This window comes from Labeo rohita, chromosome 5, assembly GCF_022985175.1.
Source record: "Labeo rohita strain BAU-BD-2019 chromosome 5, IGBB_LRoh.1.0, whole genome shotgun sequence".
Lineage (NCBI taxonomy): Eukaryota > Metazoa > Chordata > Actinopteri > Cypriniformes > Cyprinidae > Labeo > Labeo rohita.
In genome coordinates this window covers 43,750,542-43,777,827 of record NC_066873.1, presented here as the reverse complement: position 1 = coordinate 43,777,827, position 27,286 = coordinate 43,750,542, and the positions used below count along the sequence as shown (strand labels likewise).

The 27,286-nt window shown below is 32.5% G+C and overlaps 2 protein-coding genes across 3 annotated transcripts; one reads left to right on the top strand and one right to left on the bottom strand.

Annotated features, from left to right (window-relative positions):
* The first annotated feature begins 625 nt into the window (after positions 1 to 625).
* On the top strand, positions 626 to 15,831 carry LOC127165451 (zinc finger Y-chromosomal protein 1). The gene is made up of 8 exons (XM_051110096.1): positions 626 to 805; positions 1,810 to 1,906; positions 3,397 to 3,744; positions 4,775 to 4,924; positions 5,887 to 6,006; positions 7,883 to 8,017; positions 8,126 to 8,263; positions 9,698 to 15,831. The coding sequence occupies exons 2-8, from the start codon at positions 1,840 to 1,842 to the stop codon at positions 10,999 to 11,001; spliced, it is 2,262 nt and encodes a 753-aa protein (XP_050966053.1). The 5' UTR covers positions 626 to 805; positions 1,810 to 1,839; the 3' UTR covers positions 11,002 to 15,831.
* A 2,418-nt stretch (positions 15,832 to 18,249) lies between these two features.
* On the bottom strand, positions 18,250 to 21,871 carry zgc:153704 (Lipocalin-like). 2 transcript variants are annotated; one of them, XM_051111287.1, is made up of 6 exons: positions 21,700 to 21,871; positions 20,259 to 20,398; positions 20,095 to 20,174; positions 19,894 to 20,007; positions 18,539 to 18,640; positions 18,250 to 18,457 (listed from the first exon to the last, which is right to left on the bottom strand). In XM_051111287.1, the coding sequence occupies exons 1-6, from the start codon at positions 21,793 to 21,795 to the stop codon at positions 18,444 to 18,446; spliced, it is 546 nt and encodes a 181-aa protein (XP_050967244.1). In that variant the 5' UTR covers positions 21,796 to 21,871; the 3' UTR covers positions 18,250 to 18,443. The 2 variants fall into 2 exon arrangements, with proteins under 2 accessions (XP_050967244.1, XP_050967243.1); XM_051111286.1 differs by lacking the exon at positions 18,250 to 18,457 and having other exon boundaries at positions 18,522 to 18,640.
* Between the last annotated feature and the right edge of the window lie 5,415 nt (positions 21,872 to 27,286).

The window sequence follows — 27,286 nt, the reverse complement described above, 5'->3', positions numbered from 1 at the left end:
ATTTTTATGTCAATATCAAATCATTAGGATATTAAGTAAAAATCATGTTCCATGAAGATATTTTGTAAATTTTCAATTATAAATATATGGAAACCTAATTTTTGATTAATAATATGCATACTAAGAAGTATGCATGCTAAGAACTTCATTTGGACAACTTTAAAGGCGATTTTCTCAAGTTGTAGATTTTTTTGCACCCTTTCAAATAGTTGTGTCTCAGCCAAATGTTGTCCTATCCTAACAAACCATACATCAGTAGAAAGCTTATTATGTATTATTATGTATAATCTCAATTTTAAAAAAAATGGACCCTGACTGATTTTGTGAGAGCTTAATATTTTATCTAATACATCAAGACGTGATATGGGCATGAAATATGCTGTGCATGGTGTGACTCAACCAGTGGGCGCTTTTAAGGGCCAAAAGAATGAAAACATACATCTTTGATATTAGTGCTTCGATCAGTGTGGTTTAAACGGTGAGTTAAAAACGTGTTTATGCATTTGGCACGATCGTTTTCGTATCAGCCCGTCGTTAGCTTCGCTTTCGCCGGGTAAATGTCGTTCATCGGCCTTCCGCATTTTCCTGCGGCTCTGCGCAGTGACGTGTCGCGTTGACGGCGGGTCGCGCTGTGGCGGAGCTGCGGGCTGCAGCGCGTCTGTCTGTGGAGCTCCGCCCTCCCTGCGCACTCCGCGGCCCGCCCAGCGCCCGCTAACTCCCGATCCAGCCCTGCCCGAGTCTGGGGGAATCCGACGGCCTGCCTGCCCGGGGAAAATCTGGAGGCCGCCCCGCGCGTTGATCTACGGTAAGCGCGCCAATACCGGTGAATCGAACCGCGCGGGCTTCGTCCCGCAGGCTAGCTGCATGCGCACGCCAGGTTTATGTGCTGTTATTGCACGTTTTGTTGCATTATGTTGCGCGTTGCGGCTGGAGACGAGAGGCCTCGGATTGGCCGCCGGGCCCCGGGCCTTACGCAGGCCGCACTCGGGCCTGAAGCACTGGGGGTGGGTTATTGTTTATAAATGCCCCTGCATGCACGCACAGGCGCGCAACGCCAAACGCCCCTTTGTTTTTAAAGCAAAGCTCGCACGTATGTACGCGTGGGAATAAAACGCGCGATGTATTATGGCTCAAAATGGCGCACGCAGGCTGGTTTTGTTTTCAGTGGAAGGGGGAAAATTATGGTCACAAGGCGCCATGTTTATGTCCGGTTTCAGGTGCTGAAATACGAGGAAACCTTCAGCGCTTTCATCCGCGCTCGGGGGGTGGGAAGCTTCGGCGCGCAATGCTACACACATTCTTCTCAAATGCACGAAGCTTTCTTGTTTCCTGCCATGCACGAAGCATTTAATGCATTTTGCGTTGCGTTTAAAGACGCGTTGCATCATTTTATAAAATGCACAACCGTGTCTTGGTGCTCATGTTTAATTTCCAGTCGCTCATCTTGTCGCAGTCATTTGCAAATTAAAGGGGCATGCACGTCCGGCAATAATCTGTTCATATTTATTAATGTCATATTCATAAGGCTGTCTATCTGCGTCCATGTTTATCTGTCTGTCTGTTTGCATGCACGCACGCCTGTCTGTCTGTCTGTTCAAACCTATTGCATGTTTACACTGGCAACTAGTTCTTGAAGCCTGTCACATTGTTATGATCACCCTTGTCCTAATGCTATAAAGGCTTTATTCTGTGTTTACTTACTTCAGTTATTAATGATTGTTTAACTCTTTCATTCTTATATAATTTCTATTTTGTCATGAATTATTTGTAGCAGTTATTCTGGATGAATTGTATGTATTGTTGTGTTAGGTGTGCCGTGGCCAATGAAGAATAAAGACGATGGATGAGGAGGTGACAAGGCTTGCTCTCCGTTCCCAAGAGCCAAAGATTATACTGCATGGCTCAGGTAATAAACCGTGATGTTTGCTCACTCATTTGTATTGATTGTATTCGATCGGACAAAACAATATTTTGATCACAGATGAGAAAGAATGTAAAGTTAGAATTTATATTTCTATAATAAAATTTTAGGAATACACTAGTGTGTGTGTATATATGCGTGTGTATATATATATATATATATATATATATATATATATATATATATATATATAAAATTTCAAATGTAAATGTATCCTTTAGTAACATAGAATTGTACATAAACATAATGAAAAATATTGCTATATAATTAAATGAAATATAATTAGAAATATAAGTGTGTTTATGTATTTATTATTATTAATGATGAATTATAATTCTTAAATTTTCCTTGAATTATTATTATTATTATTAATAATTGTTATTAATCATTATTATTAATATTACAAATATATATTAAATGCCAACAAAAATATCAAGATATGTTATCACATAGTATGCATAATTGCATAATTAAAAAATTAAATTAAGTTGTATTTCTCTCTCTCTCTCTCTCTATTTATATATATATGAATAAATAATTTCAAATATATATGTATCCTTTAATAACATAGAATTGTAGTTTATTATAAGTTAAAAATATTGCTATATACTAAATGAAATATAAGTATAATTTTATGTGTATATGTATTTATTTAATGATGAAACAATTATATATGAAATGGCAACAAAAATATCAAGAAATATTATCACATACTATGCATAATTAAAATAATTGAAAAAAATGTTATATATATATATATATATATATATATATATATATGTATATATGTATATATAAATATATTTCTGATGTTCTGATATTCTGTATATATTATTTATATTTCTATATTCTGATTAAACACATTTTCAAATAATGATTTATAATTCATGTTATATGTATTACTTATATAACAGTTACATGCTATTTTATTATAAATATATATAATATAATAATATATAATATAAATATATACATTAAAATGTAATTATATATAAACAAAAAGAATTATATTAATTAATTATATAATTCATAAAAATATATAATTCATTATAGTTATATATTATAAAAACACTTTTAATGTAATAACTTTTAAATTTATTTTGCTGCCCAGTGAGACTTTTAATATTTTTTTTAATAATAAGAATTACTAATGAAATATATATATAATAAGTTAAAAAAAAGGAGAAAAAAAAAAAAAATATATATATATATATATAACAAAAAATTGATTTTAATATTTTTAATTATGAATTATAGCAATCATTTTATGTTATTAATAATTATCATGATGTAAGTTTTATTGTTTTTTTTTTTTCTTTTTTTTTTTTTCCAGTGTCAAAAGTTGATATGAAACCGTGTATTTTCATATTTTGTTGAACTCTAGTGACCAGTGCTTCAGTGTGTTGGATTAGTCATTATGAAGTGTAGACGAGTGATCAAACAGCAGTTTTGAGTAGTTTGTTGTGTTGTTTCAGATGAGGGAGGCACGGGTGAGGAGGAGGAGTACGTGGTGGAGCTGCAGGAGACGGTGCTGGTGTCTGAGGTGGAGGGAGAGGCGGCGTCCGTCCAGGGCTTCTCCTCCGACGAGCTCGTCATCCAGGATGCAGTGGAGGATGTGGTTGCCGAGTACGTGCACTGCGATGACGATGAGGGCGTTGCCGTGGAGACCTGCGTGATGTCACTGGAGGGTGAGGAGGAAGAGGAGGACGGCGTTGCCATGGCAGAGATGACAGAGGATGTTTTGGTGGCCGAGGGGAGGGAGCAGGACGGGCTGGACCCTGAACACGACTCGGACGGCTGCGGAGATTACCTCATGATCTCCTGTAATTCACTTACGCATTCAGTCGGTTAATCCATTTATTCATTTATTTGGTTCTGTTTATTAGTACAGTGTAACTTAAACTCATTTCAGTTAGTTGCTAAGGCTGCATTTTCTTTGAGTTTTCTAATGTCTAAATGTAATGTTTGTTTTAATTTTGTCATTTTTTTTAAAGATATATCTTCAGTTTAAATGTTTTCATCAATAACAAATCATTGTTATTAGTTTTTACAATATTCTACTATATATTTTATGTAATAATAATAATAATAATTACAATATTTTTATTGCTCTTTGGCATTAATTTATTTCAGCTTTAATTTTAGTCATTTTAGTACTTCAATTTATATTCATAGTTGAGTTAATATGTCATTTTTATTTAGTTTTTTTTTCATTTTTCATCCAATATTTGTCGTATTTCACTTTTTAAATTATATAATTTTTATATCCTAATTTATATATATATATATATATATATAAATAAAATATTTCTGTTTAACTCTAGTTATTTCAGTTTTAGTAATTTCAGTACTTAAACTTATTTCAGTTTGTTGACAGCTTTCATCTAAAGTTCTTTTTTCTTGTCTTCAGATTTTATTTTTTTATTAATTAAGTATAGTGTAACTATGTGCTCTTCTCATTGTTATTTGTTTCTACAATATTATATAATATTTATTAACTTTAATTTATTTAAGTTTTAGGTTTAGTGATTTTAGTTCCTAGGCTACATTTTTAATTTTCATTGAAGTTTTTAAGTTTTTTTTAATCTGTTGGTTTAATTTTAATTTTTACGTTTTATATATCCAGTTTTTAATTTAATGACAGCATTTTTTGTTTTAATTTGACTTTGTGCTTTTGTCATTTTTTTGCTTAAATGAACAGTTGTTTGTTAGTTTATATATATATATATATATATATATTTATTTATTTATTTAAAATTTTTGTGTTTTTTTTTTCTCGTTTGTCTTTATCATCATCATAAAAATAATCAAAATATTGTCTGTTCATAATAACGTCTTTCTCTTTCTCTGCAGTGGATGACGCAGGTAAGATGGTGTCGGGAGACGGAGAGGAGGTGACGGTCGAGGGGGCGATAGATGATCAGGAGGTGGAGAAAGATGAGGACGGACAGGAAGTCATTAAAGTTTACATCTTTAAAGCTGACTCGGGAGAGGACGACCTTGGTGAGTGAACAAGAGATTTGAGCCAGTGCTATTTTGGTATTGTTTATATTAAATTATAGTATTTAGAGTTAGAGGATTTTGAATTGGCTTTTAGTTTTAAAGTTTTAGTTTTACGCTTTTTCATTTTATTTTTACATTTTTCATTTTTTAATTTTATTTTTAGTTTTTTGGTGGGGGAGTTTTTCATTTAATGTTTGTTTTATTTTATATTTCCATTTTTTTCTGTTTTATTATTATTTTTTTTTTATTAAATTTAGCTTAGTTATATGCTTTTGTTATTGTTATTATTTGTAAAATATTATATAATATAATATTTTATAATATTGTTCATTTTATTTTTATATATACACACACACACACACACACATATATATATATATATATATATATATATATATATATATATATAATATTTGAATTTTAGCTTACGTTTATTATTACAGTTTTGACCTTAGTAAATTTAGTACTTCATTTTAAACATGTTTCAGTTAGATGCCAAGCCCACATTTCCAATTTAGTTTAAATATATTATTTATTTTATTTGAATGATTAATGATAGTTTTAGTTAACAATAGCAGCACTGGCTTGGGCCTGTTTACGAAACCTTCAGTTGTGTAATGAAGCAGCAGAGATGCTGAGACAATGTTGTCTGGAGGTCAGAGCTGCTTTGATGAGAGAAATTAAAACTCAGACTGCAGATTCACTTTCTCTGGCAATCATGCTGGGTCTTTCTTGGCCGTTTGCCACAACTTCAGTTGTGATCCAGTTATGATGCATCATGATTGTGAAGATTAGTATCCCAAAGTGTATCGTATTTAGAGGTAGTTCTGAAGATGTCGCCAGGGCACAGTAAATAATCAGAAAAAATCTTAATTTTATTGTTGATGTTCATTGTAATAACATCAGACAGATGCAGTGTTTTAATAGAACTGGTTGTTTAATGCTTCTGTATCTGTGTGTAGGAGAGACGGTGGATCTCGGTGAGAATGAGGCAGTCGCTCTGGCTGAGCCTGTGGTTCGGCCGCTGAGAGAGAAGATGGTCTACATGTCTGTGGGAGACGCTCATCACACACAGACTGATGGTGAGAAACTCTGAAAACCTTCAAAATATACAGCAGCACAGCTGTTTTCAGCATAATAATCAGAAATGTTTCTCAAGCAGCAAATCAGCATATTAGAATGATTTCTGAAGGATCATGTGACACTGGAGTAATGATGCTGAAAATTCAGCTTTGATCACAGAAATAAATTACATTTTAAAATATATTCACATAAAAGCAGTTATTTTAAATTGTGATAATATTTTAAATTTTTTCACTGTATGTTTGATTAAATAAATGCAGTCTTGGTGAGCAGAAGAGATTTCTTTCAAAAACATTAAACAATTTTAAAGATCTCAAAGTTTTAACTGTAGTGTATATGCCATGCAACCATTGAAATGCACCATATGTTTGTTGTTTTTGTGGATGTTGCAGAGCAACAATAAACTGTTCTGCTTACATCAAACTGTTTTGCAAACTAATATTATAAAACAACGGTCTGTTTTGTATTATTAGGTTGGCTGATTTGAGTCTTTAGTTTTAACTTAAGTGTTTCATAATATGTAGCTAGTTTACTGGTTGTTATTAAGTAGAACTAAAAGTATTAAAACATTTATGTTTGAAATAATTTTAAGCATTATATTGAAAAGATATTGATTAAATTGACTGACGCAGTTGTTTTTGCGTGAATATAGCCATTGCTGCTGACAGGGTGCAAAAAAATAATAATAATAATTAAAAAAATAAACTGAAATAAAATAAAATATGAAAAAACATTAAATTTATTTTCATTTAGTTAAAGTTAAAATATAAAAAAAATGGTCAAATTAATAACAAAATAAATGGTCAAAATAAAAACATTACTAAAACTTAAACTAAAATTAAAACAGAAAAAATAAAATGTATTTAAAAAAAATTATTTGCTTCTAATAAGCTCTGAGTACAAAGAGAAAATATTCAAATTAAATGAAGCACTGTTCAGTATTTCATATCTAAAAATAATACATTATTATATCATTTAATATATAATATAATACAATATAATATTATATATAATTTAATGTATATAATGTAATGTATAATATAATGCAGTTTTATTTTAATATATAATCTGTATTAAATACTGTTTTATTTTATTTTATTTAATAAATGACATTTAAATTTTTTTGTCAGAAATAACTGTATGATGTATAGCGTTAATGTGATATAAAGTGTGCCGCACTGATATATATATTTTATATAATTAACTATATTTTAAAAAATATATATTTTTAAATATATGATTATTTAAAAAATATATTAAATACTGTTTTATTTCAATATATATTTTATATAATGCTAAAATATTATATTATATTGTATTATTTTATTTTATATTATATTATATATTAAATACTGTTTTTATTCATTTATTATATAATATTTAAAGTAATTTTTTGTTAAATCTCCATCAAAAATAACTATATTATGATTCATAGCATTATGTGTTATGAAGTGATTCACACTGATTTAACAATACATAACATGATATTGGCTGATGAAGCTCAAATAGCCATTTAGTTTTTGCTCAAAGCGCTTTGTTCTTTCCGTGGCACAAATGTCAAATTACGTAACTTTTGGGGAACATGTTGAACCAGCTGCATAACCACTGCAGACATTGAGGCGGATGTATTTCTGAATGTCTGAGACCTTTGGTTTCAGTTTTGCAAGTGTAGTTATTATAGTCCCAAGTGTTTTGCTCTTTGATTTGCTAAGCTGCAAAATGCAATGACATGTTTTCAAAGATGAAACCCTGTGTTTTGAAGCATTGAAACAGCATGAGACATGCTACCTGTGTGGATGATGTCATTGCTAACATGATGTATTTTTAGACGCTGTTGTTTATGTGTAGCATCGGTGTCTGGTGTTTTGTGTGCAGGCGGGTCTAAGCTCTCGGATGAGGTGTACATGGAGGTGGTTGTTGGAGGCGAGGAGCCGGTTCCTCACGACAGGCCGTATGACAGCACTGCCCTCAGCAAGGACTTCATGCCCGTCGCGTGGGCCGCCGCATACGGTCAGGAGTCCGCAGTTTATCAACTATGAACAACACACTGCATGCATATGGGTGAAAAACAAAAAAACAAAAACATTTTAAGTATGCTCATGTGTTTTTCATAAGCAGGTGCGGATGAAGGCTGTGAGAACCGTAACGGAGCGGCGAGCGCATTACTGCACATTGACGAGTCGGATGCACTGGACAAACTCAACCGGCAACACGGCAAGAACAAGAGACGAGCTGAACCCCGACAGGTCCAAACAGGTTCGGGCGCACTCACCTCTCACTTACTGATCAGTAAATCTTAGATTTTGGAGAATTGCTTTGAAAGTGTGAAGCTTTACAGAAAATTGATTGAATTTAGGACGATTCGGAGTGGTAGTCTACAGATGTTTTTAGAGCAGGTGACCCATGGCTGAATTAAAATTAATCATTGTTAAAATTAACCAGTTGTCTGTTTGCCGAATTAAGTTTTAGCTCACTTTGTGAAGTTCAAAGTCATTCTGTAGTATATTCTGTAGTCAATAATAATTAAAAAGTATTATTAATAAACAAATTATTATATATTTTATGGGGTTGCTGCGTATGATTGAAGCCGTGTCAAAATGGCTCATTATTTGCAGTGTGACACAGTAAAACTCTGTAAATAGCATTTTTTCACTTTCTGTTTTAATGTTTATATATTCAGTTTTCACTGGTTTTTAATTGAGAGATTATGAGATATTTGTAGTTTTATGTATTACACTACAGGACCATTTATAATTAACTAGTGAAATCAAAATGATGATGAAACGTTAAAAAAGGTGACCAGTCACAGCAGAATAAGCACAATAAGCCCGGTTGTATCTGCATTATATTGGCTTTCGTATACAGTCTTGTAAGTCTTGTATCTTCTCGCTCATTTTGCTCTGTATTTTTTTTATATTTTCAGTTTTCATTTTGGTTTTAGTTTAATTTAGTAATTTCATTTTTTTTTTTGTATTGTTTTGTTTTTAAATATTACTATTTATGTTTATTTTTATTTCATTTTTTTGTATAATTTTTTGTTTTAGTTCAGTTTTCATTTATTTATTTTTAGATAGTAATTGTAGTGTTTTTAGTAAATTTAGTGCTTCAACTTTGATTAAGCGAAAGTTAGAATTGTTACCTTGTCAACAAATTTAATTGTATTACATTATTATATTTTATTTTATTATTTTATTAGTAATATTTTTAATAATTGTATTTAACACTAATATCCCTGGTTATATTTGCATTATATCAGCTATTGTCTACAAAGTCTTTTATCTTCCCACTTTTTTTTTTTTTTTTTTTTAATTTTTTTATATTTTCAGTTGTCGGTTTGATTTTTAGTTTTAGTAATTTTTTATTTTGTATTTTTGTTTATATTGCCATTTGTTTCTTTTTATTTCAGTTTTTTGTTTTCAGTTTTTGTTTGTTTTTTTTCCCCCAGATTTGATTCAATTTAATGCTTCAACTTAGATTAAGTGAATGTTAGAATTGTTACTGTGCCAACTAACTAAAATTTTATTTTATTTTATTATTATTATTTTTTTTTGTTTTACAATAATGTTTTTAATAGTTTTATTTAACACTAATATCCCAGGTTGCATATGCATTATATCAGCTATTGGCTACAAAACTGTTTCTCATTCATCCTCTCACTGTCTTTTTCTGTCTTCTCTCATTTCTCTCCAGCGATCATCATCGGTCCGTATGGACAGCCTCTGACCGTCTACCCCTGCATGCTGTGCGGTAAGAAATTCAAATCCCGTGGCTTCCTCAAGCGCCACACTCGCAACCACCACCAGGACGTGTTGAGTCGCAAAAAGTACCAGTGCACGGACTGCGACTTCACCACCAACAAAAAAGCCAGTCTTCACAACCACATGGAGGTGCACGCGCTCAGCAACAAAGCGCCGTTCGAGTGCGAGACCTGCGGTAAGGAGTTCCACCAGCAGGCGGCGCTGTTCTCGCACCGTCTCCAGCACCACCACCAGGAACAAAAATCACCAACGGCCATCGCGTCACCGCTTCCTCCCGCCGCTGCCACCAAGACGCACAAATGCAAGTTTTGCGATTACGAGACTGCCGAGCAAGGGCTGCTCAATCGCCACCTGCTGGCCGTGCACAGTAAGAGCTTCCCGCACATTTGCGTGGAATGCGGCAAAGGTTTCCGCCATCCATCGGAGCTTAAGAAACACATGCGCACGCACACCGGCGAGAAGCCGTACTCGTGCATGTACTGTGATTACAAATCGGCCGACTCGTCCAACCTGAAGACGCACGTGAAAACGAAGCACAGCCGCGAGCTGCCGTTCCGCTGCGAGCGCTGCGGCCAGACCTTCGGCGAGGAGGACGAGCTGACGCAGCACGCGGCCACGCACGAGGACGCACGCGGACACCAGTGCAGCCACTGCGACCATCGCAGCTCCAACTCGAGCGATCTTAAGCGGCACGTGATTTCCGTGCACACTAAAGACTACCCGCATAAATGCGCCGTCTGCGGGAAAGGCTTCCACCGGCCGTCTGAGCTTAAAAAACACTCTGCGTCGCATAAAGCCAAGAAACTGCACCAGTGCCGCCACTGCAACTTCAAGATCGCAGACCCGTTCGTTCTCAGCCGCCATATCTTGTCCGTTCACACTAAGGAACAGCAACAGCCGGCGCAGTCACCGACTCCGCCCTCGCAGGCGTCGCCACCGCAAGCCCCGCCCACAGAAAAGCCCGCCCCCAAGAGGACTATAGGTGCGGCGCAGCTGGCGGCGCCCACAGTAAAGAAAGCCGGGGGCGCGAAGGGTCCACGAGAACGGAGGGTGTATCAGTGTCAGTATTGCGACTACAGCACAGGAGATGCGTCTGGCTTCAAAAGACACGTTATTTCCATCCATACTAAGGACTATCCGCACCGCTGTCAGTACTGTTCGAAGGGCTTCCGGAGACCTTCGGAGAAAAACCAGCACATTATGAGGCACCATAAAGACATGGTGCCGGCAGAATGAGCACCTTGTCTTTCTCCGCTCACTTCCGTAAACACACTAAACAGCCAGTGATTTGAAATCACCATCCCTCATGTTGGCAACCTCTGTATTGGGCTTCTTATCAAGACCCCTCATGCATAGCTGTGTGTGTGTGTGTGTGTGTGTGTGTGTGTGTCTGTATGCGAGAGAGAAGTGTTTAGTGACGTAGACTGGAAGTGCTTTCACATTGGTTATGATCACATGGTTTACAGGTCTTAAAGGAACAGTTCAGCCTAAGATAACATTTCTGTCTTCCGTTATTCACCCTCATGTCGTTTTTAAACCTGTATGTGTTTCTTTTTTTGTGCTGAACCAATCTGATTTAGTATTCACTGACTTTCATTGGAACACAAAAGAAGATATTTTGAAGGATGTTGGTAACTAAACAGTTTTGGTTCCTATCGACCTCCATCAAATGTACAAAAAAATACAGTGGAAGTCAAAGGGAACGGAAACTGTTTGACTTTTTTTCTTGTGTGGAACACAAAAGAGTATGTTTTTTAGAATGTTGGGAACTAAACCGTTTTGGTTCCCATTGAGTTTCATTTCAGTTTCCATTGTAACACAAAAGAAGATATTTTGTAGAATAATGGGAAATGAACAAATTTGGTTCCAATTGATTTCCATTGTGTGGACAAAAATTACAATAAAAATCAATGGGAATCGAACCTCTGGCTTTCTTCTGTGGAACACAAAAGAACATATTTTGAAGAATGTTGGTAACGGAACAGTTTCAGTTTCCTTTGACTTCCAGTGGAAGTAACAAAACCATTTTGGTTCCCGTTGACTTATATTGTAACACAAATAGATATTTTGTAGAATAATGGGAAACGAACATATTTGGTTCCAATTGATTTCCATTGTATGGACAAAAATTACAATAAAAATCAATGGGAATCGAAACTCTGGCTTTCTTCTCTGGAGCACAAAAGAAAATATTTTTTGAAGAATGTTGGGAACTAAACGGTTTTGATTTCCATTGACTTCTATTGTAACAGAAAAGAAGATATTTTGACAAATTTGGGGAACCAGAAATTTTGGAAGAAACAAAACCATTTCAGTACCCATAGACGGTTTTGGTTCCCATCAGCTTTCATCATATGGACAAAAAAATACAATGGAAGTCAAAGGGAACAAAAACTGTGACTTTCTTTCTTGTGTGGAACACAAAAAAGTATGTTTTTTTTTTTTTTTTTTTAGAATGTTGGGAACTAAATTTGGTTTCTTTATTGATTTCAATTGTAACACAAAAGACAAAGAAGGTATTTTGAAGAATGTTGGTTACTGAACAGTTTCAGTTCCCATTGACTTCCACTGGAAGAAATGAAACAGTTTCGGTACCCATTGACTTCAATTGTAACATAAAAGAAGGTATTTTGAAGAATGTTGGTAACTGAACAGTTTAAGTTTCCATAGACTTCCAATGGAAGTACCTAAACTGTTGTGGTTCCCATTGACTTCTGTTGTAACACAAAAGAAGATATTTTGTAGAATATAATGGGAAATGAACATTGGGAATAATGGGAATATTTGGTTCCCATTGATTTCCACTGTATGGACAAAAATTACAATGAAAATCAGTGGGAATCGAAACTCTGGCTTTCTTCTGTGGAAAACACACACACAAAAAAAAAAAAAAAAAAAAAAAATATATATATATATATATATATATATATTGAAGAACGTTCATTGCATATGGGAGTCAATGGGAATGGAAACTGTTATCAGCAATGTTACCAACATTTTTCAAAATATCATCTTTTCTGTTCCACAAAAGAGTCCTTGTAAATAATGACAGAATACTTTTTTCTGGGTGAAATATACCTTTAAAGGAACAGTTCACCCTAAAATTAAAAATAAAACTACATTTAAAGAAAAATAATTTACTCGCCTTCATTTTGTTTAAAATTCACAGACTTTTTGCCAAGGAACATAAGTGGTATTCATGTAAAAAAAAATCACAATATTGTCATTAAAATAATATTACAGTTATATGTGTAGTATTATATAAATATTGAAATACAACTTGAGGACTATATTCCATATGTTCCAGATGTCATGTGATTAAATTTGTGTGGAGACAGACCCAAATTTATGCTGTTATTCTCTGAAAATCTTCTCCTTCACTTTAGAAACTAATAACAGCATGCAACATAAGGGTGAGTAAATAATGACATTTTTCACTTTGGCTGGACTGTTCCTTTAACTTTAGATTGTTTTTTTTTTTTTCCAGTGCATTTCGATTCGGTTTTGTACCTTAACAGATGAAACTAACATGGGATCAGGTGCATATTCCTGAAGCGTTTCAGAGTATGGCATTCAGTCTGCTAACATGAGCTCTCTGAAATGCTTTATGAGTATAGGACAATGTGATGGATATCAGTCTTGCACTTTACTAGAACGTCTGTCTGATAGCTGTTTGAAAACACGTCGGAAAGGTACCAGGCTGTTTTACATTGGCACTGAGGACATTTGCAACATCCTTGTGATCAGGACGAGGTTTTAGGGAATATCTGGTCTCTCAAACCTTTGATGAACGCAAAAAGTGCATATGATCTTATCTGATGAAGATTATGAGGGAAAAACAGATGCAGCAGCATCTGTAATGACCAATGTGCTAGAAAGGAATAGTTCACCATGAAAGTAAAAAAGCCATTTATTCACCTCTGAGGCCATATGAAATGAGTTTTTGCTAAAAAATCAAGCTTTCATGAGAATTAACTTCTGCTAGGTTCAAAAGACTTGAAATATATAATGTAAAAAAGTCATATAGACTACTTTTATGGTGCTTTCTTGTCGTTTTTAGAGCTTCAAGTGCTAAATGCTTTCATTGTATGAGAACAACCACATACTCCTGGACATTCAACATATCTTTTTGTGTCCCATAGAAGAGCAACTTTAAAAACTACATGAAGGTGAAAAACTGATGACAGATTGTTGTTTGGTGAACTGTTCTTTTAGGGTTTATGCAGAACTAATGTCTTCTGCATTTATTTTTAAACTTGCTGGATCAAGTCCATGCACCAAAGTAGTTTTATAAAATATTTGGCACCTCAGATGTCTGGCATTTTGGGTCTGTGAGACCAGATAAGCCCTTTAATCTGTATCATTTTAAGAAAGCTTGAATTATGTGCTAATAGGGGAGATTTTAATCATGCAAAGGTAAATGTTTTCTCATGTTGTATGTTGACTTAAATGCATTTCACTTGGATGTATGGGACCACAGAGATGTGAACTAAATGGGTAAATCTCATTCAAAGAGCATGCCTGGGTCAAATTTAACCCCAAAATCAATATAAAAACAACAACATAATAGCATTTTTTTGTTCTACTTTTTGCTAATTAAAATACAAAACATTGTATTGCAGTAAATATTTTAAGTTTTTATTTTTTTTTTTTTTTTTTTTTTTTTACATTACAGTAATGTACATAACCATCAGAAAATGAATAGGAATTATTAGAACTTAAAATAGCACCTACGCTAAAAAAAGTACTAATTTACTAATTAAATGTAACTTTTAATTACAAAAAGCAGCAAGAAACACTGAATTAAATGTAAAAATTGTAAATTTTTTTTGTAAAACATACTCCAGTCATTGTATTATTTACATCTTTGAAGAATTTTTTTTTTTTTTTTTTTTTTTTTTACAGTGATTTCATAGTATAAAAAAATATAAATACGAAATATTAATTGCAACAATGTTTAGTATTTAAATTTTTACTACTGTTGTATAAAATACACAAGTCAAAATATAATTAATTATTTTTATCTCTTTAGTTTTTGGGGTGAAATTTGACCAGAGTGTGTTTCTTTTTTTGAGATTGAGCCATATCTTATATTGGATTCAGTATGCCAATCAAAACTTATTGATGATCTTATTGAACATCAAGCCAATTTTGTCTCTCATTAGTGTCCACAAAATGCAGTAGGAGTTTCATTTAAAAAGGACAACTATAAGGAGATTACAAATGATCCATATGTATGTATGTGTATGTATGTATGATTATGATTGATGATTTTTCTGGTTTATATACGAAGCAATGCATCAGATACGTTTGCCGTTGCCAATAACCTTTTCACCAGGTGACTCTCTCTCTCTCTCTCTCTCTCTCGTCTTCATAGTGATGGTACTGTATGGCTGCGTTCACATACGGTCAATGCAAATACACACTAATACCCACTAATTGTCTTAACCGTCTCCGTCAGACCTCACTTAAATCGTGTGCTAGGCTGGCATCCTTTACTAGTTACCAAAACGTGACAAAAAGCTGGAATCGACAAGGCGGGTCGTGTTGGAAATGCGCTGTTTTGTGTTTGTATGTAACGTAAATCGAATCAAATAATGCTTGTTTGGGTCACAATTCCACTAACCTGTGATGGATGAAGTCATATCCAGCTTTGCATGTGATTGGCCAGAGGTTTCCAGAGGAACTCGACCTCAAAGCACTGAAACAGCCTCTCTTTGTGTCCGAACCGCACCATTAGCAGTGATTAGCAAAAACGATGCCATCGGTCGGGAAGGGAAGCACTTCCTCCCGACGCTCCCAGGCCTTCCTCTCTCTCTCTCTCTTTTCCCTGTGATCATTTTTATACTGCAGATATTTATTTGGTCACCGTTTAAACTTTGTTGTATAGTTAAATGTAAGTAGGAATCTATGGGACTATAACTTATTGTTTTGTACACAGATCTGTAAAGAGAGAGTGTAGATGTAAACACTTCGGAAAGAGGAGTTCAGAACTTTGTGTTGTCATGGATGTATCTTCACATTTGTTTAAAAAATGATAAAAAAGGAAATAAAAGGCAAAGTATTTTCCTGCATCCTCGGTTCATTATGGAAATACAGTTGTCTGTAATGCACAACTTTTTAGGGCTCTTTTTACATTTATTGATGTGGTAGATTCTTGTATCTAAAGCAATTTACTGTGAATTCAAGGTATGCAATTTATCAGTAAGTTTACCAGGTTTATTCATGGTATATGCATGTAATACCAGTCAAATACACTGACTTAAATTGTTTCTCTACATCCTAAAAAGTTGTGTATTTACAGCTTTATCTGTGCTTTTCTTGTTTTTTTTTTATTTTTTTTTATAGAGGTATTAAGATACTAGTTTTTATTATTTTGAATTCTTCTTTTTTTCTTTTTCTTTTTATACCTTTTTTATTTTAAAATTTTAGTAGTTTTGTATTTGTCATTATTAATTTATGTCCATTTAAATGTCTATACAGTTTTTAACAATTTTTTAGTTATTTTAGTACATTATGGTAAATTAAAATGAAAAATGAAAAAGTTTGCATTTAAAATGAAAAATAAATGTTAGTTTTTTTAAAACCTTATTTTTTTTGTAAAATTATCTACTTTTTTATATTATTTGTTTTTATATTATATAAAATGATTTTTTTTATAAACTAGGTTTATACTTAACTATAGTTCTTATTTTTTAAAAACTATAGTTTGCATACTTTTAGTATTTAGTATTTTATATACAATCTTTTATGTGTTAGTTTTAGTTAAATAAAACCTTAAGACTTAAGTCATAATTACGAGATAGTCGAAGTTATGACTTATAAAATTGAAATAAGATAAAAAGTTGAAACTATGACTTATAAAGTCATAATTTTGATAAAAAGTCAAAATTATGACAAGTCATAATTACGAGATTAAAAAATCAAAATTATGACTTATAAAGTTGAAATTATAAAATAAAAAGTCAAAAGTATGATTTATAAAGTCATTATGAGAGAAAAATTCAAAATTGACATTGAAATAATTACGAGATAAAGTCAAAATGACTTGGAGTCGAAATTATGACAGAAATCAAAATTATGACTTATAAAGTCGAAGTTGAAACTGTAAGATAAAAATTTAAAGTATGATTTATAAAGTCATACTTATGAGATAAAAAGTCAAAATTATGACTTATAAAGTCAAAATTCTGAGATAAATATAAATTATGACTTATAAAGTCAGAATTATGACATCATAAATTGAAATTATGACAAAATTGAAATTATAAGATTAAAAAGTCAAAAGTATGAATTGAAGTCATGAGATAAAAAGTCAAAATTATGACTTATAAAGTCAAAATTCCGAGATGAATCTAAATTATGACTTACAAAATCGGAATTATGAGATTAAAAAGTCAAAATTATGACAAAATTGAAATTATAAGATAAAAAGTTAAAAGTATGATCTATGAAGACAAGTATGAGATAAAAAGTCAAAATTATGACATTGAAAGTAATAATTACGAGATAAAGTCTAAATGACTTAAATTGAAATTATGAGATAAAAAGTCAAAAGTATGACTTATAAAGTCGAAATTCCGAGATAAGTCTAAATTCTAGTCTAAAGTTAGACAAGAATATCTCAGATTGAGGTGTTGTGTTGCTGGATGTGATAATGAACATAGTGGTCGTCATTTACCCCCGACATCTGAGCCGCTGAAGATGCAGTGTATTACATTTGTTTGTGAAGGGAATGCACCTCCTGATCTACATATATCCGTCTATGTTCGTGCAGATCATTCGTGATCCAGCTTCACTTACAGCAGAAGTGAGTATAAGGGTTTTTTTTAATGAATATTTGCGATTGCCTTTTCTAATAATGTTTAGAGGCTAAAATAAACAGGCTCGTCACTCCACGAAGAGCGAAGAGAGAGAGGCGGGGCGAGCAGAGCTCATTAACATTTAAAGCAGCCTTGACCAGACCGGATGATTTTTGCAGAGCTGATTTTGGAAAGGTGAAAAAGGTGACATTTATACTACCACTGAGAAATTTTAACCAAAGCATGTTATAGACTTTCCATTAAGACCCTAAAGAATCATATCAACTTGTGGAAAATGGGCATCTGATGACCCCTTTAAAGTCGAAATTATGAGATAAAAAGTAAAAAATAAGACTTCTAACACAGCACGACACGACATGGGATAATGATCTAATGATGTAAATATATTAAGGAGTATTTTATATCAAATTTTTTATGAAGTCCTAAATTTTTACATTTTATGTTTTCATAAACTCAAAAGTCCATAACTTTTTTTTTTTTTTTTTTATTTCACTTGACAATAATCTGCCAAATATCTTCTTTAAAAAGAGACCAAATGCTCTAAAGCGTTCAGCATTTACAACAATTTACTGCAAGTTGGAAATGTGATTTTCAGGTCTATGCTCACAAAGTGGGATGGACAGTAAACAGGATAAATACATGAAAATCACAACACAAATGCTTCATAACAGAGATTCACAAAAGATTTTATTGGTCCAAACTTATAAAGAAATGATAGGAAACGATGGAAAGAACTTGAAGAGGGTAAAAGGACTGATAGTGAGGGCATCAAACACTAGAGGCACTTTAAATGATTCACTACAGTCATAATAAATCAGTCAGTCAGGATTCAGAGAGGAGCTTCACATCAGCACATCAAGGGCACTCGCCTAGAGAGAAAAGATGCTCACGTCAGGCCTGGATGCATTCATATTTAGTGTTTATAACAGTGTTTTATTCTGTGTTTTTACCATTTTTAGGCAGGATGGCGATGTTCTCAGACAGAATGCCTTGCTCCAGAGAAAACTCAGTGAACTTGTCCAGGACGTCCTGGCTCAGGTCTGGGGTTCGACCTATGGTAACAGCACAAACACAAACATCACAAGAACAATTCAGAATCAATGTAAACTTTTGTCAGTGTTTTTATTATCTGAGCTGATGCTTTTTGCGAAGTTTTTACTGTAATCATCACAGGCTGAGGAACATTTAAGAAGATTAAGCTCATAACAAATGGCTTCACAATCCATTTTACTTTCATAAAATGACATTTCAGAGTGAAACAAGAAAAAAAAAATGTGGTGAAGCACTTCATTTTACCCATCAGGAACTGACTGGATTGTAGAAAAGTGGGTGTTTCATATTAAAATTGTTTGAGGTGATTGAATGGTTGAGTTAAAAATTAACAATGGAAACACTTTACATTATTACTTATGAAAAATGTTTCCAAGGCATTTTATCAATCTTAGTTAATAATTAGTTAATAAATTTTTGAAATTTGAAATATAATTATTTTTAACCTTCATATATCAAAATTCAAAATGTATTACAGCGGCAAAAAATATAATAATAATAATAATATATATTTTTTTCAGATATATTTTTAATATATTTAAAGATATACAAAAATGGCCAAAACTATATATTTGCTAAAATATGTTTCAAAATATATACATGAATATATATTCAACCAATACATTTTTGCCATTTTTGCATATCTTTAAAATTTTTTTTTTGAAAATATAAATATATATTTTTTTGTAATTAAAAAAAAAATTGAAATAAAATTGTAATTATTTTTATAAATAATTTTCGATCCATGAAAATAAATTCACATTTCCCATTTGAATTAACTATACAACAAAAAATTGTTGTTTATAACATGTGCAAACATATAACACATTTGGAAAAAATGTAAAATGGTATTTAAAAAAACTAAATCAAACATTAATGAATCATTATTATTATAGGCTATTTCATCCACATTAGCTTGAATTTAGCCAAATGTAGGCTACTATAAGATTGAAAATGTATTTTCTTGTATTAAAATAAATTTTGAAATATATTTTGGTAAATGAAGGCTTAAACTAAATACACTTTCAATTTCAAATATGTATATATATATATATATATGTAATTTAACTTCATTGCAATTCATTTAATTTCATTGATTAAAATATATATTTTAAAACATATTTTGACTTATTTTTTTCCTGTAAGTTCCTCACAGCTTCATTTTCATCAGTGTTAAATTCAATATGACATCTAACCTAACCTAACAAAGCCTATTAAAAATAAAAACACCAAATTTTTATGTGGAGTGACTTGCCGTAGAGTTTGTTGAGCAGCGTGGAGGAGTCAGCTTTGGTCTTGATGGTGTGGATCAAAGCATATTCATCATACTTCACATCAACAACACGCATGTCATTCTCAGTCTCCCAGCCTGAGAAAACACATCATTTCTCATCTGAATCCTGTATAAATCACTACTGTATTTCATGTCTAGATGAACAGCATCTTCCTTCCTTACGTTCACTCTGGAAGGTGAATTTCCCTGGAACATCGGTCTTTTGAGCCAGATGGTTCATCCTCCAGCATGTGCCATCAGGACTGGAAAGACAGGATGGAAAAATCATACAACATACAACATGAGAGGATTTTATTAACAGTTTTTTAGTCACCAGTTTCTCTTACTTGAGACTGGAATATGCCATCTCCAGATCTCCTTCATCAGTAGGTGTCAGCATGGCGACGCCCATCTTCATGTTCGCCTTACGGGCGATGAACCACTCGGCGTTGGTGGCGAAACCAATCAGGTACCATTTCCCAGCCACCTGTGTGAAGGAAACACATCAACATTAAATAAATAAATAAATAACTGGGTAGCTGTCATGACACGAAAGCACTTAAAATATACACTTTCTATAATATAATACACTATATATATAATACACTATGTGTCAGGAGCATTCATATATATATATTACTTTATTTTTGAGCATTCCTAAAAAGTAAATGCAATGTTTGATTCAAGCTTCGTAATATAAAAAGTCATGAAAAAAAGTATATTTATATTAAATTTTTTTGCATGAAATAACTAGGTAGCTGCCATGATGCTAAAACACTTAAAATATATAATTGTTGAATTATAAATGTATAAATGTGTAAGTATAAATGCTACTCTACATTTAACTACTCAAACAGACAAAGAAAATATAGTTTGTAATTTTTAAGCATTTAAAAAAAACCCCAAAAAGACTAACTTAAGCTGTATTTTAAGTTATTTTTTACCTAATCAAAATAACCCAGCTGTAGTTTGACTGAGATTAATTGAAATGCACAGTGAAAAAATGATTTCTGAAAAATTGATTTTTAAAAACAGTTAAAAACAAGTTATCTGTTTTAGAAATGAACTCTTCATATATATACATATACACTTTCTGTTGAACTTTTTGCTCTCTCTCTATAATTATTGATAATTTCCAAACTATAAATTTTATGTATGATACAAGTTTTGCACATAAAGAAAAAAACTGCTTAAAACTTTGTGATTTTTAACAAGTTCTAAAATATAAATGTAATATTTTTGTACGTTTTTGGAAAAAAATAAAATAAAATAAAATAAAATAACTACGCAAATTGTTATAGAAAATATTTTTCAAAGTTCTATAATTTTTGACCATTTGTAAGTGATACATTTCATGTTTGATTCAATTTTTGTAATATATGAACTCATGCAAAAATAAATACATTTTAAATTTAAATTTAAATTTAAATTAATTATCATTACTTTTTTTAGAACTGGGTAGCTGCACAACACTAAAGCACCCAAACTATACACTTTCTGTTAAAGCTATAATCTAGAAGTTGAACATATTTTAACTGCCCAAATAGATACAGAAAATGAATTTCTTATTAATGAACTGATTCATACATTTTAAATGTAATGTTTGATACAAGTTGTGTGTGTGCACTGCTCATTCTGTAACACTTAAAATCTAGAAGCTCAAAAACAGTTTTACTACTAATGAGTACAAGTTTTGTAAAAATAAATAAATAAATAAAATAAATGAATATAAATAAAATATATTAATATAATTAAAACCTATATTCAATCACAGTCTTGCAGTCTTACCCCCTTGACGTCGAAGTCGGCCTGTGGCAGGACCTCAGAACTAACGGCAAGGGCACAGATCAAAACTCCCAGCAATCCCAGCAGAGTGGTTGCCATGGCTACTGCAGAGCTCGGTCTGGAGTGTGTGGGAATCTGGGCCTCGAGAGCTGAATTCTGAGCGCTGAGTCTCGCCGCAGGAGCTTATATAGAGCCGAACCCCGTTACATAAACACACGCCCCCTACACACACACACACACACATCTATATGAGCACATATCAACAGTTCATTAAAATCATTAAAACTAACACAAATACTGCAAGAAAACTTATTTTCAGCAAAAATAAGTCCCCAATTGTGAGGACAGTTTTGTTTTCAAATTACATCTACTGTATATAAACCCACACACCACAAACACACACACACACAAAGCTCCAATACACTTGTAGGGCTGTGCCAAATACTCAGCACACACATCTAAGTCTCAGTGTCACCCATTCAGTTCTCACTTTTCATTGCATGCAACCACACACACACACACACACACACACACAGGGGCATAAATAATGTTGGGTTTAGGGCCCCTCTCATTTAACAGCTTTGTTATACAACAGTTGGCACAGAGGCTTGCAAGGGGGTGTGCTTCCTTCTTAACCAGAGGCTACACACAAACACACACACACACACACACACACACACACACAGAGCCGTCCCCTTTGAACTACATGTCAAGACAGGATCAGTTTATGTGGGTCAAAGGAGTTTCATACATACATACATACATACATAAAGTGGGGTCCAAAAGTTAGACATCAATACTAGAGATCACAATTTAAATGTTTGAAAGAGCATCCAACAGAAGTACATTTGACCGTCTGTACAAAGAGAATTTTTATTCTTAATTTATATTAAGTAAAAAAATATATATAAAAAAACAACATTATTTAAACTAAAACTTTACTTTTAGGTGCAATGCAATGCAATAAAATGCAATAAAATGAACTAAAATAAAATAAAATATCCAGTTTTTTAATGTGGTCACACTCTTTTATTCCCCACTGTATATTGACAAATTTATTTATTTATTTATTTATTTATTTTTTGCTGTAATTGTTGATGGCTCTTTTCCAACCTTAAACCACACATGCAACACATTTAAAGGCACATACACGGACATATACTACCATTCAAAAGTTTGGGACCATGATCATTTATTTAATTATTTATTTTTTAAGTTTTATTCAGCTAGGATGCTTTAACATGATTAAATGACAGTAAAGACATTTATAATTTAATATAAGATTCTATTTATTTCCAACATGGCTGAGTCCTTAGCCATCTTCAAGAATCGGCCAAAAACACATCTCTTAAATCTTTATTTGACCCTTTATTTGACTCTAGCACTCTCTATTCTAATTCTGTTCTTTATTTATAAAAAAGACTGTATTCATTTACTTACTGCTTGGTTTCTTAAAAAAAAAACTAACACCAGCTTCTCTGTACTTTTCAAATTCTACCATTTTTTTACTATTCATTTGTTATACAATTAACAAAAAAGCCTCTAACACTAGCTTGCTTTTTTATATTCTATCTGTTTTCTTTTAATTTATTATATAATTATTTAAAAAAAAAAAAAACTTTGCTACGTGTACTGCATTAGGCTAATGGAAACTTGCAATATCACTTGCATGTTATTGCTCTTTTGTTGATTTTGATTGCTTCCATTGTCCTCTTTTGTAAGTTGCTTTGGATAAAAGCATCTGCTAAATGTCTAAATGTAAATGCATTTAAAGAAAATACTCACATTTTGAATAAAGTCTTAAAAAGCAATATGAGATTAAACTTGTATTGGCCACATTTATGAGAAAAAAGTTGTATTATCAATTATTATTATTATCAATGTTAAAAACAGGTGCGTTGCTTCATATTTTTGTGAAAACATCAGGATTTCACAAATCTTTGATGAATAGAATTAAAATGCGAGGGTTTATTTTAAATAGAATCTTTTATAAAATTATAATTGCCTTTACTAACACTTTTGATCACTTTAGTGCATCCTTGCTGATTAAAACTTAATTTCTATAAAAAATAAAAATAAAATAAAAAACTAAATAAATGACAGCAGTCCCAAACTTTTGAATAGTAGCATATGTCTGTGTACATGTCTTTAAATGTGTTCCATCTGTGGTTTAAGGTTGGAAAAGAGCCAGCAATAATTACAGTGAAAAAAAAAAAAAAAATACAGCAAACACACAAACAGGATGATAAAGCACAAAGAGCTGCTGTATCTGTCTCGGTCTCTCGTGCTCTGGGCCGTTCTGGAACCTGGAACAGAGAACAATGTCAGCATTTCACATTGAAAACACAATGTTTACAGTGAAAACTCTGCAGTCACTCTCATGCACAACAAACACACAGTTAAACACACTCTATATCAGCTGCAAATGTATTCGGACTGTAAGACTGTAGATACGTGCAGTAATTATGAAGTGAATAGTCCACTTACAGTGAGATTTAAATGAATGGTATTTTCATCCATACCTATGAAAATCACAGCAGGACACGTTTATAGTTCTACCCCATATAAAGCTACCAGAGGAATTTAGTCTTTACAGCTGTTTCCTATTACAGATGTGAGATACGCCTATACGTTTAGCCTATAAGAGACGTAAACGCCTACAAACAATCACAGCATTTTCTAAGAAGCTGCTTTCTCCGAACAAAACCGAGTGCGTGTCTCTGTCCAATTGTCTGTGTGTCTCTCCCATACTGAGACATTTACTATGATACAGGTAAACCAGGTATTTATGGACGCTTTTGCAGGTGTAAACTCGCTGTCTGAGCTCATTCACAAATACCTGAACAGTTTCAACAGGACCAGAAAGACAGAGCTCTACTTAAGCCGTGATCAGATCACGCTGGAATTATGTAATTAAAGCAACTTACTGATGCAATGCACTTTAAAAATAGTAAACAATACAAAAATTTAGAAAAAATAAATACAGAAATACCTAAAAAATAAATGAATTAATTCAAATAAAAGATTTTTCTCTAACAGACAATTTGTTCTATTGGTGTAGCATTTTTTATAGGTACGACAGCATTTTTTTCCAGAAGGGTTTAAGTGTCTTAGGGTTAGGAAAAAAAAAAAAAAAAAAAATTATAAGAATGAATATTTTGAGCATACAGTTGGAATTATGAAAATAGTTATAGACGTTTGAAATTAAAATGTTAATAAATTAAAAAAAAATATTCTCATAAATTTGACTTTTTTCTTACAATACAAGTTTAATCTTGTATTGCTGTAAGACTTTATTTTAGTATTGATACAACTTTATTCATGTAATTTTGACTTTATTCACAGATTAATAAAAATCAAAATGTTACAAATTTCAACTCAAAATTCTGACTTTATTCTAAGATTATTATAAGTTTAAGACTTTATTTTCATAATTTTGCATTTGTTATTGAAATATTAAGACGTTAATTCTACAATGCTAAAACTTTATTTTTATTATTTTGAGTTTATTCTTAAAATATTACAAGATTAATCTTGTATAAGACTTTATTCTTGTATTGCCACAACATTATTCTCATAACTATGAGTTTAAAATGCTGAAGTTAATCTCTTACAAGACTTTATTCTCATCACTTTACTCTCAAAATATTACAACTTCAGTGTCGTAATATTAGACTTTATTTATTTCTTGATTTTTTGTGGCACTAAAATTCTGTCGTACGGGGACCAAGTTATAATGAACAAAATCTGATCTGGTGTGCATTTCCCAAAAGCCTTGTTAGTTAACTTTAGTCGTAAATTCCATTGAACTCCATTGGTAACGACTAAACTTGTGACCACTCCACTTGAGTGAACTACAGCCTTTCGAATAATCCTGTTGCCTCCAGATTACTAAAGAGAAAGTTAGACAAAAGCGTTAAAAGGAAGTTTACATGAGACTGGCCTCTTCTTGCATGTACATATATCACAGTCCAGACACACAATAAAAGCCACAGCGCTCACTTCCCACAACCCCGGGACTATTACAACAGTACCATAGCTACATGTTTGTTAGCATCTCAGACCATATTTCTTGTACAACATGTTAGAATTCTAAAAATCAAAATTCTATTTGTGATATATGCGTGGATAGTTCATAATTAGCACTTCAAAGCAAAATATTCATTATCTAAAGAGAACAGAGTGATAGCTGTTTAGTCAAATCAAATTGGATTATATAGTCAAAGTGACAGACAGAGTCAGCACATCATCAATGAGCAGTTATGTGCTCAATTCTCCTGTAGAGGGCATTTCTGCTCTTCAGGACTTTATGAAGCTTTTGTAATTTTCTTGACATGTTTTTGAGTTTTTGCAGGCTTGGTGAGCAGAAGAGGCTTCTTTAAAAAGCATTAAAAATCTTAATATACAAAAACGTTTGACTGGTAGTGTACACTGTACAAATGAACAGAATGGGAAAAGTTACTCATTTGCTTAACATCAACTTGTTCATTTTGATTGTTTTTAAGCATCTACTGCCATATTATCATACCAGTTTGTTTAAAGGGGTCACTGGATGCCTATTTTCCAAGTTGATATGATTTTTCAGGGTTTTTTAATGTAAAATCTATAACATACTTTGGTTAAAATTTCTCAGTGGTAGTGTAAAAAAACTATGGAAGCCCGTTTCCGCAACTGAATAAAAAATAAAAAAGGTAATTGCGACATTTTATCTATTGATTCTGACTTTTTTCTCACAATTTCGAGTTTACATCTCGCAAGTCTGTCTTTTTTTCTCAGAACTGTGAGATATAAATGCACAATTGCGAGTTATAAAGTCAGAATTGCTAGATATAAAGCCAGAATTGCAAGATTTAAACTCACAATTCTGACTTTTTTTCTCAGATTTTTGTTTCTCAGAATTATGAGATGCAAACTCGCAATTGCGAGTTATAAAGTCCAGTTCTGAGGAGTAAAAAAACAAGAAAGAAAACAAGACCAATATGTTCACAGAATTGCGAGTTTATATCTCACAATTCTGACTTTATTTCTCAGAATTGCGAATTTATATCTCGGAATCCTGACTTTATAACTCGCAATTGCGAGTTTATATCATGCGATTATGACTTTATTTCTCAGAATTGCGACTTTATAACTGCCAATTGTGAGTTTATATCTCACAATTCTGAGAAAAAAAAGTCAGAATTGTAAGATAACATGTAGCAATAACCTTTTTTTTATTATTATTCAGTGGCAGGAATGGGCTTCCATAAAAAACGCCCTTTTACCTTGTCAAAATCAGCTCTGCAGAAATCAGCCCATTCTGATGCATGTTCCTTTAAATGCTAATGAGCTCTGCTCACCCCGCCCCTCTCTTCAGTGGAGTGATGAGCCGATCTATGAAGCATTTGCTTTAGCCGCGAAACATGCCAACTAGCACATTATTAACAAAGGCGATTTACAAAGATGCTTAAAAAAACCTGTATACTTCTGCTGTAGATGAAGCTGGATCACGAATGATTTGCGCAAAAATAGATGCATTTTGGTAAATCAGCGGCGCATTCCCTTCCCAAACAAAAGTAACGTTAATCCTCTGTGTCTTCAGCATCTAATA

Bases quoted from the DNA above. Each gene is read 5' to 3' on its own strand.
- LOC127165451 (XM_051110096.1), top strand. From the start codon at position 1,840: ATGGATGAGGAGGTGACAAGGCTTGCTCTCCGTTCCCAAGAGCCAAAG. The intron at 1,907-3,396 runs GTAATAAACCGT...GTGTTGTTTCAG, and splicing joins GATTATACTGCATGGCTCAG to ATGAGGGAGGCACGGGTGAG. The intron at 8,018-8,125 runs GTCAGGAGTCCG...TTTCATAAGCAG, and splicing joins CGCGTGGGCCGCCGCATACG to GTGCGGATGAAGGCTGTGAG.
- zgc:153704 (XM_051111286.1), bottom strand. From the start codon at position 21,795: ATGGCAACCACTCTGCTGGGATTGCTGGGAGTTTTGATCTGTGCCCTT. The intron at 20,399-21,699 runs GTAAGACTGCAA...TCCTTCACACAG, and splicing joins CCGACTTCGACGTCAAGGGG to GTGGCTGGGAAATGGTACCT. The intron at 20,008-20,094 runs GTAAGGAAGGAA...GTGTTTTCTCAG, and splicing joins ATTCACCTTCCAGAGTGAAC to GCTGGGAGACTGAGAATGAC.